The following is a 13422-nucleotide window of genomic DNA, read 5'->3' as shown; positions in this document are numbered from 1 at the left end:
CATAAATAAGTTCAAGGCCCATGCGCAGTTGTGCGAATGATGCATTAATTATTTTGCGACATGGTTTTGTCAAATGCTACTAAGCTTTACGAGTGATATTTGTAATTATAAACACGTTTAATGCTAATTAGGGAAGTTGAATTCTGGGTTAGGTTAAATTAAAAAAAAAAGGTGAAAAAATTTTGTAAAAGTTTCTTTTATAATTTTAAAGTAGGTATACAGTGAGTTATATATATATTTGGTTAAAAAATATATAAAAAATTTGCTTTTAAATCTTAAGAAATAATTTATTTTTCTTTATTTTGTTAAATAATCCGATGGAAACTCTTGTGAGATATAATCGTCGTTCAAATAAAATAATTGATTTAAATAAAGATTCGCTAAAATCGTTAAAATTCGTTAAAATCGATTTTCATTAGTTGTTGCTCGTAAATACAAACAGTTGCAATTTGTCGTGGTAATAAATTCTTTTCCTCAGGGATGAAATTATCCGAAAGAGATGCAGATTTCTCATCTTCTATCAGAGTATGTAATGATCTTCCTGAAATTATTAAATATTTATCATTAGCTATAAAATACCTTACGATGCAGAATATGTATATTATTACATTTGAAATAGAGTTATATTGAAATTAAAATTCACGTCTTTTAATCTCAATAGAGAAACTTAATTATTATAAGTGCTACAATATAATATTTTATTTCTTTATTTATTTATTAAACACACATTCTTTTTTTTTAAGCTAAGCAAAAGTATCCCTTTGTTTCTTATATTTCATACATTTTGCATATTCTGAATATGTTATACTTATTTTTTAGAAGTAATTCTTCGTAGTAATTCTAAGAAGTAATTCTTAGAAGTACTCTTTTTATATTTTTATATGTCATAAATTTATAAATATTCATTGTTCACATATTACTAATATTCAGTTAGTGAGTATGAGGCATTCTTTACGGGGAAGTACATGATAATTGAATTAGCGAGCATCTACTGTATTACTTTGAATATTTAATAACACTAATGAAGTAACTGATGCACAGGTAATACATGTTATTTTCATACCTTCCTTTGTTATAGAAACAATAGTCATCAGTTTATGTTTTATGTAATCCTATAATTATGTGGTCTGATTTTGTAGTTACCTCTATCACTTGATTTACCAACGTTAAATTCATTTTTATGGGGTAACGCAAATGGCGATTGTTTCTACGGTTAAGGAAGGTTTAAAAATAAGACTATGTAAAAATAAGGCTGTGCATCCATTAGTATTATTAAATATTCGAAATATTTAATAAATGTTTAGAAATCCAAAGACATTTCGAATATGTAGGTAATAAAATAATTTTGAATGTAGAACATAGAACTCCATTTCTACTTTCGCGTCCCATTCAGCCATAGGGAATACTCCTCACCACATGCATTTTTGATTGATAATGCAGTTTGTCGAAACATCAATTCCTCGATCGATAATCAAATTGCCGATTTTGATACCCTAATGTGGCGCTCATTATCACTGCGTATTTTAATTAGTTTCTTTACCTTGATTATTTATGCATGTTTACATATTCAAAAGATATTTCAAACACATACTGTCCACCGATGACAAAAAGTCTCGCAGGTGGCACAGTCATTTCTTAAGATCATTAAAATCATTTCTTAAAATTTGTTCTACTTGTTGTCAAACACCTTGTATATAAGTTTGATGAAATTCTATTTAAAAAAAATGGTATAAGCTAGTGTTTATTGCAGTTAACAATCAGTTTTATATCAAGAATATTGTTGAAACATTTATGTAGATATTTTTATCAAACCTTTAGCTTTAACCTTCAGAAGACGGACCATAAAGAAAGCCTCAATTTTAATTAAATTTTGCATTTTATATTATTTTTATTTCTTAAATCCTATACTGCTTCTTAAAAAATTGTGTTTTTAATATATGAAACCCTTTCGTTTAAAGTTATACAATCAAATTTAGGTCAATACCCTTGTATACATTTTGTAAGTTTTGGTCATGGTTAACTCTGACCATTTAAACCAATTAAACTGATATGTAATAATTATTATTTTGTGATACTTGTGTAATAGCAAATTGTATAAGACTTTCTATAGTCTAAAACCTAACATTTCACCCTTTGAGTACCTGAATACTTCCGGTAGAAGCAATCCGCGTGGACGGCATGCACCCAGCGGTTGCGATCGTTGGGGATGGGTTACTTTTTTTTGCTAATGTGAACTATATTAATTAAATACGCAAGGCGCAACTAAGTTATAATTGTAATTCCTGTACACCAAATGAAATTATACAAGAAAATTATTTTCGAACATATATGCATCCTTAGTCCATACAGATAGCTTTCGCTAGGAGCATATAGGGTTAATATGTAACAATCCCAATTAATCCTATTCTATTATACCTTCTATAGTCTTTAGATATTAAAAAATAATTATATGTACCTTCGTTACTTACGCGATTGAACTTTACTTTAACCCCCCGCCCTTTAATACGAATATGATTGTCGTTCTTGGTGGAAATTACAAGATTTTAAGATATTCACATAAACCTTTCTTACTAGTTCATAGAATTTTACTCATGCGTGTGCATCTGTAATAGAATCACAAGACGAGTAGAATGACATGTGAAAGATGCAAAAAGGGCGGGGCAGTTAAAATAAGGTTTTAGCGGCGGCGATACGACGTCTCCGCAATTTCCGGTCTCAGTCTACTCATTACATTATTTTGATTTAATTTGTCAGGAAACTGTGGTACTAAACGCTCATCGAATCCTTCTACATTTTCCACACGCATGTATGGAAGTTCTTGATTCATGCTTACATCAGAAATACCCCTCTTATCTATTGATCTGTAACAATAAATAAATTAAAGATTACAAGAATATTTCTACGCTACAAGATAATTTTCTCGCAACGCAAACCAAAAACGATGTCGACTGCTACTTGAAGGCCGTTGTTTTTCACACGTACATACGCACCCACACAGTTTTCTATTGTAACGGGGACATGCCGGAGTGGAAATGCCTATGTGAGTATACAGGATGGTCCAAAATTCATGGTACAAATGGAGTCAGGATGATTCCATGGTTTAAAACAAGACGAGAGTTAAGAATAACGTAATTGCGTTGGAGGCTTCGGTTTCGAGATAGATGCATTTGAAAATCAATTTAAATACGTATGTGCGTAATTATTAACCGATGCCACGGATTATTTTTTATTATTTTCTCGATTTTTATCTGTGGGGAAACGTGAAAAGAATAGTTTATTCTGAAGACATCGTGAGTCTTGAACATTTAAAACATGGTAAAAATATAAATTTGGGATACGCAGTAAACAGTGAGATATTTAGTTCGAAGGCTGTAATATTGTATACGAGAAAATTGTTAACATTTTGAACAATATCTTGCTTAAAAAATCTACACTAAACAAATAAACTAAGCTCAATAAACAATACAATGGTTACTTTATTATCTTTGTTTATAACGTGTAACGTGTAAAAATAGTCATAGCAACGTCCTATAATGGAATCGGTAACATCGGTTATTAGTTAAGTAGACGTGTACTTAAACTTATTCTTAAATGCATTTTTCTTTAGAAGAAAACCTCTCATGCAATTTCGTTATTCTTGATTTTCGTTCTATTTTAAGCCATGGAATCACTCTGTTTCCATTTGTACCATGAATTTTGGATCACCTTTTATAATGTCTTCCGTTGACAAGAAGTGCTATGAAATTCGCGTTCCACCTAAGCTCTTGCGAGCGAAAAATAGTACGTGTGAAAAAAAAAACTGCTTTTAAATGGCATTTGGCATCGCTTTTGGTTTGCATTGTCTAAGCGTTGAACAGAACTTAGACTTTGAAGCTATGAGAAATTCATACTTGGCCCATGAGATATCTGCCCCAGTGAATACCGGTGGATCGTATACTTCGTCTGTCCCAGATATCCACGAAGACATGTCTGGTTCAAAATTCTGTTTCGCAGTTTCCCCAGATTTAGCATCTGGAAATGAAAATATTTCACCCCTTCCAACTTCGCCTTGCTTTGAATTTAAGTAACTTCTTATAACAGCTTGTATGTCATCGACATTCGTATTTGGATTTACTTCAATAAAATCACCTCCAATCATCGGAGTGAATTCATGATTTTGTTCATTAAAATCTCCTGGTGTTCTGTCGTTCGTATTTTCACGAACACTTCGATTAATGATGATATCATCGTAAACAGAATCATCTTTCCAATCTTCGCTTCCAGAATCGGTTTGAAATGATGTCATTAGACGTGTATCGTCTCCATCCATGCCATAGAACTGTTCGCCAAACGTCGAGTCCTGAAGTTTAGGGTTCATGTCATCTTCTGAAATGTTCATTATTTGGCCGTCGCGACGAGCTTCCTGTAATATTAATGACAACAATATCTGGTCTATTAAGACAGCGGTCTCTTTGTCAATACCATCTGTTGCTCTATGGTTATCCATTTCTAAAAGTTCTTCTACAATTTCTGTACTCTCCGATTTGTCGCTGTCATTCGGGCTCGATTCTGATTGTGCTTTAATATTATAAATGTTCGGGAATGGAAGGAAACCAAAATTCCATACCAGACTTGGTTCTTCTGATTTGGATGAATCAGAATTAGTATCTTCCGACTTGGATGAATCAGGATTAGTATCTTCGGATTCATTGGTCTCCAAATCTTTCTCAAGTTCTTCTACTACCAATCTTGGAACACTAGTCACTAATAAAGGAGAATGTTTGGCTCTAATGTGGTCTTCTTCGACCTTCTCCAAATTAGGTTCTTTTCTCGTTGTGTCAAAATTCATATTAGTTTCACCACTGTGTAGTTGTTTATTAAATAATTCGTCAAGGATTTTATCGAATGCATTTTCTATCTGGGATAAACTTTCGGAATAATTGGTCTCGAAATCTTTCTCAATTTCTTCTACTAGTAATTTTGGAACATTAGTCACTAATAAAGGAGAACGTGCGGCTTTGATGTGATCTTCTTCGACCTTCTTCGAATTAGGTTCTTCTGTCGTTGTAACAAAATTCATATCAGTTTCAATACTGTGTAATTGTTTCTTAAATTGTTCCTCAAGGGTTTTCTGCAATGCATTTTCTATCGGTAATAAACTTTCGGATTCATTGGTCTCGAAATCTTTCTCAAGTTCTTCTACTACCAATTTTGGAACATTAGTCATTAATAAAGGAGAACGTGCGGCTTTGATGTGATCTCCTTCGACCTTCTTCGAATTAGGTTCTTCTGTCGTTGTGACAAAATTCATATCAGTGTCAATACTGTGTAGTTGTTTCTTAAATTGTTCCTCAAGGGTTTTCTGCAATGCATTTTCTATCGGTAATAAACTTTCGGATTCATTGGTCTCGAAATCTTTGTCAAGTTCTTCTACTACCAATTTTGGAACATTAGTCATTAATAAAGGAGAACGTGCGGCTTTGATGTGATCTTCTTCGACCTTCTTCGAAATAGGTTCTTCTGTCGTTGTAACAAAATTCATATCAGTTTCAATACTGTGTAATTGTTTCTTAAATTGTTCCTCAAGGGTTTTCTGCAATGCATTTTCTATCGGTAATAAACTTTCGGATTCATTGGTCTCGAAATCTTTGTCAAGTTCTTCTACTACCAATTTTGGAACATTAGTCATTAATAAAGGGGAACGTGCGGCTTTGATGTGATCTTCTTCGACCTTCTTCGAATTAGGTTCTTCTGTCGTTGTGACAAAATTCATATCAGTTTCAACACTGTGTTTCTTAAATTGTTCCTTAAGAATTTTCTCCAATGCGTCTTCTATCGGTAATAAACTTTCGGATTCATTGGTCTCGAAATCTTTCTCAAGTTCTTCTACTACCAATTTTGGAACATTAGTCATTAATAAAGGAGAACGTGCGGCTTTGATGTGATCTTCTTCGACCTTCTTCGAATTAGGTTCTTCTGTCGTTGTGACAAAATTCATATCAGTTTCAACACTGTGTTTCTTAAATTGTTCCTTAAGAATTTTCTCCAATGCGTCTTCTATCGGTAATAAACTTTCGGATTCATTGGTCTCGAAATCTTTCTCAAGTTCTTCTACTAGTAATCTTGGAACTTTAGTCACTAATAAAGGAGAATGTTTGGCTCTGATGTTATCTTCTTCGACCTTCTTCAAATTAGGTTCTTCTGTCGTTGTGACAAAATTCATACCAGTTTCAACACTGTGTAGTTGTTTATTAAATTGTTCCTCAAGGGTTTTCTCCAATGTCTTTTCTGTCTGTAATAAATTTTCCATTTCCGCAAGAAAATTGCTAGGTATGATTGTCGTTTCTTCGTAAGGTAATTGTCGAGAGTGTGAGTTGTGCGATTCCGAATCTCGAATACTGTCCGTAATTTTGTGCTCCATTGATTCAACAGTATATGTTTCCATTATGGTGTAAAAAGCCCATCCGACGAATAGCAACAATTCAAAATACAACAGAAATTTTATGCACTGTACCAATTGTTTACAGCCATTTGTTGTTCTCACCATACGTTTAACGTAGGAAGTCTCTATATTGGGAATTAACCCATCTTCTAAGCTGACGAGCTTATCTGAGATAAACAGAATGTAAAGGTGAAGTAAACTTATGAATTTTATCAATTTTAAGGGGCAACAGGAGTGACAGTAGCACCTCTGGCGGAGTAGAAATGAAATACAGAAAAGTAACAACAGGAAATGTTCAAAAGAAGCATAGGTTCAGAGCACTTACAATATTTCTTCTACATCGACGTATTTTTTATAAGGTTTTAAAAGCAAAATCAGGCTTTGCACGGCGCAGGGTAATTGTAAAAAAATATTTTGAAAAAAGAGTCATGAAAAAATATTGTTTTGTGTCAATATGGCTGCTCAATTATTGCGCTGTCCTTGTTTTTCCATGCAGGAAAGACAAGAATCCCCTGGAAATTTTCAGTTTCCCCGAATAATACCCCCGAAATAGCTCCCATTAGGACTTGGGCCGTTACTCCTGTTGACCCTCAATATACAATAGACTCTTGTTACATTGCCGCGGTTGGCACTGCAAGAGCGAAAAAATTTTTCAAATTCCAAAACTCTCATTTGAAAGGGGAAAAAGGAGAGATAGAAATATACCATCTTCATAGGCTATAAATGGCACTAGTATGCCTGAAAATCCATGTGAAGGTCAAATCGCTCACGTGGCAATATAACGAGAGTCGACTATCAATATGTATGACGTATGAAAGGAAAATTAAATTCTTTCGCATCGTGTCGCACTCGTGACGTAACTTACAGTTCAAATGTGGTAAAGGCCATTAGTTTAATTTTATTAAGGATCGTTGAATGCTACGCACACATTTCTTTATTTATTTTCAAACTGAAGCAATGAATAGTTAACTCTGACTGACGCAATTATCGAAAAAATTATAGGCGAAGGGGTTAACTACGTTGTTCTTATTTATACTTCACGTTCGTATTTCTTTGGGTCAGGAGGTCTTGGTGATCATCAGTATGACGTTTTAAGAAAATGATAGGTTTTGGATACAACAGAAGTAATATTTACTAATTAAATATCGCACTAAAAAAATATAATCATAAAAGAAATACAGTATATCTGGTTTAAGTGTATATACATCAGGTACATGTTATCATTTCGTTAACTATTAAATATGCGACAAAATGTTTCATATGGAAATTATTTGACTTGATAGGAAAAACTTAATAGAGTATTTGGATTTGCAGAGATATCAATATCAATGTAATGAACTATAAATAAAACTATGTACATATGTATTTTTATTACGCATGTCAAGACTAATTTAGCGATGTGTATAACGAGTATGATTAAGGAATAATTTATCGGTTATTTTTATACATACTGGTGTACAGTGACAAGTAGGTGAATGTATTTCTCATAAACGGTAGCAAGATTTGAATTGTAAATAAGTTGAAAAATAAAAGCATATTAGTGTGCCCAAATTCCACACGTTGCCGACTTTTTGGACGAACCTTTGATATCTATTACAGAAAAGCATGTGCAAGAAGAGTTGATGAATGGAAAATTTTTTGACTCTACACTTTTATACAGATTCGACGCTTCATTATATCCATTTGGCATTATAATTTACCCTTACGAAATTATGACGCTAAAATCTTTACTTTTAGGTTAGGTCACTATTGCAGCAAATGAGCGACATTTAAATCATGTTCCATATTTTAAATTTTCGAAACAATTTGTACTTCAGGAATGTGAAATACTAAAGAAATAAACAAACATTTTAAATACATTGAATATTAAGAAGAAATATTTGAAAACATAATGCCTACGTAAATGTGATTTTCATTTCAGATCATATACATATGTAGATCTGACGATGAGAAGAACAACAGAGTCAATTACATAAGATAATATAGAATAAATTATACCTATAAATGACATGGATATAAAATTAAAGGTGAATCCTCAAAAGTTATGAAATTTTAATTAATTAATTCATATTGTAGAATTAAATTGTTAGTATAATAGTAGTTTCTAGTATCTTGGTAGTGTCTTCATTAGATTATACTTCAGAACATTTTATATTTGCTTATTTTACAAACTAAAATAAATTATTTAATCATAAGATACTGTAATTGTTTTATTTTCTAATGTATAAATAACTGAAGTGGACTTAACTAATTACGATACAATTAGATAGAAATATTGGTAAATAAATTTCAAGTTTTCTACAATCGTCCCGATGTAAATGTCCATAGTTTACGTATTTGCTAAAAAATTTTAATTGCATTTGATATAATTAATTTTGTATTGCAATTTGGTATCATAATATATCAATGCATATTATTAACATTTACAGAACCGTACATTAAAGATTATTTAAAACTTTAAAAAAACAAACGTAATAAACTATTTGTTTACGAAATTATAGGATGACGACGACATGTATGTTTGCTTTCTGAAAATTGACTTGATTCACTTATCAGAAGCATATATCAGAGTTCAAATGACACGTACATAATAATCTGAAGTTGTTACAACATTTATTTAAATCTTTTGATGTCACATTTCATTAATTTTCAGAAGTGTATTTAAATTGCAAGTTTAAATTTTGATTTATACATAAATTTGAAATATTAATTGATATTTAATTGAATTACAATAGTACTATTGGATGCAAGAATGACCTTTTTCAGCATAATGCATGATTAAATTTTTTATCTTTTTTTACATAAGTATAACTTCTAATTGCGGTATTTTTACAATTACTAACGACACTATAGTCATTTTTGGAAATCAATGTTAACCGACTGACTTTAATTCTTATCTACACCAAATACATACATATCAACAGTGGTAGGACCGGATTAAGAAGTGGTAGGGGCCCACGTCTATCTTCAAGAACCCCCTTGGTTCAAGAATTGAAATTTATTCTAAATAAAATTCAATAACATTCAATCACAGAAAAGAACACCAATAAAAAAAAATTTCATGCGATATTTTGTTATATAGTAGATGAAAGATTTATAACAGGGTTCTTTGCAAAATGGGGTCCGGATCTGTAGCCTCCTTAGATCCCCATTTAATTCGACGCTTAACAGTGGAAACAGATAGTACTTTTTTATAGTGTATTTGTGGAAACAGACATGAAAAAGATGCATTTTTTGTACAAAAGAAATAAAATTAATTTTCGTTTTGAAAATAAATACCTTACTTTATTTTTACAATTAGATAACAGAAGGGGTCAAAATCAGAATTTAATAGTACATAGGTGTATTCAGTGTTTTCAGATAATATTTAAATATTAAATCAATAATAAAAAAATATAATTTAAAAATATAATATTGTTCTTCATATCTCAACGCTTTATGTAAAAAGGGTTTAATAGTACACCATAATTAAAATATGATTTATTGATTAATTTATTAATTTATTGAGGTATAAAATGTTCAAACACTGTAGAAAAATTCACTATATATGAAAAATATCTAATTCTGTAATCTTCAGATATACTTTTGGCACTGAGGGCCTTGCATCCAACGGTACAATTAAAGAATAATTTAATTTCACTAAATTAAAAAATGTAATTTTTGCGATCACTCAAATGTGCGACACAATGTAGAACGACACACGTATTCTTCTGTGTATTATAAAGTTTATAGCAAAGTTAACTTATGAAAAACAAACTCACCGTTGCTGATGCTCTTGTGTTCCTTCATGATGAACGATCAATTACATACTAACTGTCGACTGAGAAAGCATTTTAAATGGTAAACGCAAAAGTACAAATTAACCTCGACCTGGCAAAGTTTAGCGAAAAGAGAAATAAAAGGTCAGAGAAACGATAAAGCTTATTCTCCTACTACAAGCTGTAGGTCAAGTGATATCTTTTACGGGTCGTGCATGATCGTTTTATGCGGTTGTCAATAAGGAAACCTGTCCGTTTTGTTAATTATCATGTATTTTCTAAAGTTTCATATCCTAAAGCAGGCTAAGGAATTAAGGAAGCTCCGCCCCTTTTCTGCCGTTGCGCGGCCCAAACCGCGCAACGACCATAGCCCTCGGTACACCTCAGGCGCGTGCCATATGAATCGCGCCTGGCGCATTACAGCTACACTCGTATCAATAGGTTTCCACATCACCCATGGAGTATTATTGATGCGTTTGTTTTTGTCAGTGGAATTCCCTACGGGGAATACCCCGGGAAATACCCAGTGTTTCCACTGTGTCGTGTGATAAGGATTTTCGTCGCATTAGAATCTTTTCTGTCGTACAAAAAATAAAAAAATAATAAATTGCGTTAAAAAATAAATTTGGAAAATATTCTAAATTTCACTATCAAAATTTTAATCAAATTTGGGAAAATTCGATTTGGGAAACCTATTGATACAAGTGTAGCCTTAATGTGCTAGGCGCGCTTCATATGGCACGCGCCTGAGGTGTATCGAGGACTGCGGTTGTTGCGGGGCCCGAGATACTTGGTGGGAGAAAGGGGCTGTAACTTCTGAATATAGGACGAAAAGACTATTTCATTTCTAAGCCTGTCCTAAACCGTTGTTATGGGGAAAAGAAAAATCAAATATGTAGATAACCTAGTAATTGTATAAGCTATGTACAATCTTGATCAAATCAGAATTCCCTAGGGAAAATAGAGATAGATATAGGGAAATTAGGAATTCTCACAATCCTAATTTTCACGATATTATTATTAAAAGTAATATAATATATGTTTATAATATTAAATATTATAAAATTTAGCACGTAACTGAAAAGTACCAATAACAAAGTAAACATTGTATCAAATTTTCCCGTGTAAACGTTTATGCGCAAGTGGTGGTGATGTATACATAAGACCATCTCTCCGCCAACACAGATACCGTAGCACAAACATGTTAGAATCATCCTGCCACAGACATCTTAATCATACTTTCCAAATACCAACTCATTTAGCCTCCTGTACCCGCTTACTCATCCTGTTCTTTGCACTTTGCTCGTCCGCCGACCATTGCACCTAACAATAAGTCACTCACTCTGGCCCGCCATTGGGCCAGATTTCTGTAGTTCATACTAGCGCGTGTGCGACTCGCTGTTACAGAATAAAACCTCTCAGTCTTTATTGTCAAATGGTTCACAGATTTACGTACAGAGTGGTCTGAAATTTATGGTACAAATGGGGTCAGAGTGATTTTATGGCTCAAAATAAGACGAAAATCAAGAATAACGTAATTGCGTTGGAAGCTTGGTTTTCGAAATAGAAGCATTTGAAAATCAATTTAAGTAGGTAGGTATGTACGTAACTATTAACCGTGTTACCAATTCCATTACGGAACGTTGCTGTAATTGTTTTAATACATTAAATATAATAATTTAAGATAATAACGTAACCATTGTATTGTTAGTTGAGCTTAGTTTATTATTTATTTGTCTAGTGTACATTTCTTAGGCAAGATATTGTTCAGAATATTGGGTATACTTCCGAAAGGCCCCATCACCCCAGGACAACCAAACTTCGGATTTATAGTAATTGAGGGACGAGAAATCGAATGAGACCATTTTCAGAACTGGCAAATAAACCATTCTCGAGATATACAGGGTATTCTAAAAGTGCGGAAACCCCCTATTATCTCGATAAGAACGCATTTTTACGGAAAATGACTAACCTAACCTAGGTTAGGGTTAGGGTTAGGGTTAGGGTTAGGGTTAGTCATTTTGCGTGGCAATGTATTCTTATCAAGATAATAGGGGGTTTCCGCACTTTTAGAATACCCTGTATATCTCGAGTACGGTTTATTTGCCAGTTCTGAAAATGGTCTCATTCGATTTCTCGTCCCTCAATTACTATAAATCCGAAGTTTGGTTGTCCTGGGGTGATGGGGCCTTTCGGAAGTTTCCCCAGAATATTGATCATTTTCTTATATACAAAGTTGTAGTCTTCGAACTAAATTTTGACTCGCTGTTTACTGCATATCCCAAATTTTTGTTTCTTCAAATGCTACATCGTACATGATTCGTCGTATTAAATGTCAAGACTTACAATGTCTGCAGAATAAACTACTCTTTTCACGTTCCTCCATAGATAAAAATCGAGAAAATAATTAAAAATAATCCGTAACATCGGTGAATAGTTAGGTACATATGTATGTGCTTAAATTGATTTTCAAATGTATTTGTTTTCAAAACGAAGCATCCACGATCCAACGCTTCTATTAATCCATATGTATATTGCATAATACCAAATATTATTATCATTTTCTGTATTAATTATGAATTATGCAAAATATATTGTCTTGATGTATTTTGATTTAATTTCAATAATTATAATACATGAAATTTTCTTTATTTATTGATTCAATAAATAAGAAAACTAAATTGCGAGAAAATACCATTATCAGATCATTTCTGCCGATATTTCTTTTGATAACAGTACAGGTGTTCAAATTCTATCAGATATGAACGTTTTGATAATACCTACAATCATCACGTCAGAAATTCATCTTTTCATTAGAAATAAGTGTGACAATCATGACTCGTGTACAAACTGTGGTTAGTTTTTTACTTTGCTTGCAATGTTTTCTATATCCAGGTATGGTTTTGTATAAATTTATATAATAGTTTATATATACTGAAATCAGTGTATTAAAATATCTATTTCATTGTTGTCTTAAGTGATGCTTTTGCAATCGTAATACAAATTCGTTTTCATATAAATATTATATTTATACAGATTTTATTGTTAATTTTATTTAATACATTGTAAAGCACTATAATTATACAATTTATCAATAATTAACTTACATTCAATTACAATTGAATACTCATTATTTTGCATATAATTATCTTCTTTAAAAACATTTTTTTTATTTTTTACGATTAGTAGAAAAAGATTTTTCGTCTTGATATACAGAATTTTTAATTGCACTTTTATCAGGGA

General features: G+C 32.2%; 2 protein-coding genes across 4 annotated transcripts in view; one reads left to right on the top strand and one right to left on the bottom strand.

The window, feature by feature from the left end:
• Window positions 1-261: 261 nt before the first annotated feature.
• LOC114880687 (stress response protein NST1-like) lies at window positions 262-10291 on the bottom strand. Of its 3 annotated transcripts, XM_046287117.1 has the most exons (5): window positions 10183-10291; window positions 4129-6588; window positions 3891-4011; window positions 2456-2861; window positions 262-541 (listed from the first exon to the last, which is right to left on the bottom strand). In XM_046287117.1, the coding sequence occupies exons 1-4, from the start codon at window positions 10208-10210 to the stop codon at window positions 2678-2680; spliced, it is 2793 nt and encodes a 930-aa protein (XP_046143073.1). In that variant the 5' UTR covers window positions 10211-10291; the 3' UTR covers window positions 262-541; window positions 2456-2677. The 3 variants fall into 3 exon arrangements, with proteins under 3 accessions (XP_046143073.1, XP_046143071.1, XP_046143072.1); XM_046287115.1 differs by having other exon boundaries at window positions 3891-6588; XM_046287116.1 differs by having other exon boundaries at window positions 2469-2861; window positions 3891-6588.
• Window positions 10292-11684: 1393 nt separating this feature from the next.
• The window catches only part of LOC114880683 (prion-like-(Q/N-rich) domain-bearing protein 25), a 28264-nt gene continuing 26526 nt past the window's right edge, over window positions 11685-13422 (top strand). Inside the window, exons 1-2 of the mRNA XM_029196957.2 lie at window positions 11685-11713; window positions 12939-13074. Of these exons, the coding sequence (XP_029052790.2) occupies window positions 13014-13074 (61 nt within the window). The 5' untranslated portion in view covers window positions 11685-11713; window positions 12939-13013. The remainder of the gene's footprint in view (window positions 11714-12938; window positions 13075-13422) is intronic.

This window comes from Osmia bicornis, chromosome 9 (assembly GCF_907164935.1).
Source record: "Osmia bicornis bicornis chromosome 9, iOsmBic2.1, whole genome shotgun sequence".
Classification (NCBI taxonomy): domain Eukaryota; kingdom Metazoa; phylum Arthropoda; class Insecta; order Hymenoptera; family Megachilidae; genus Osmia; species Osmia bicornis.
Note: the sequence above shows the minus strand (reverse complement) of the source record. Positions and strands in the feature narration are given on the sequence as shown.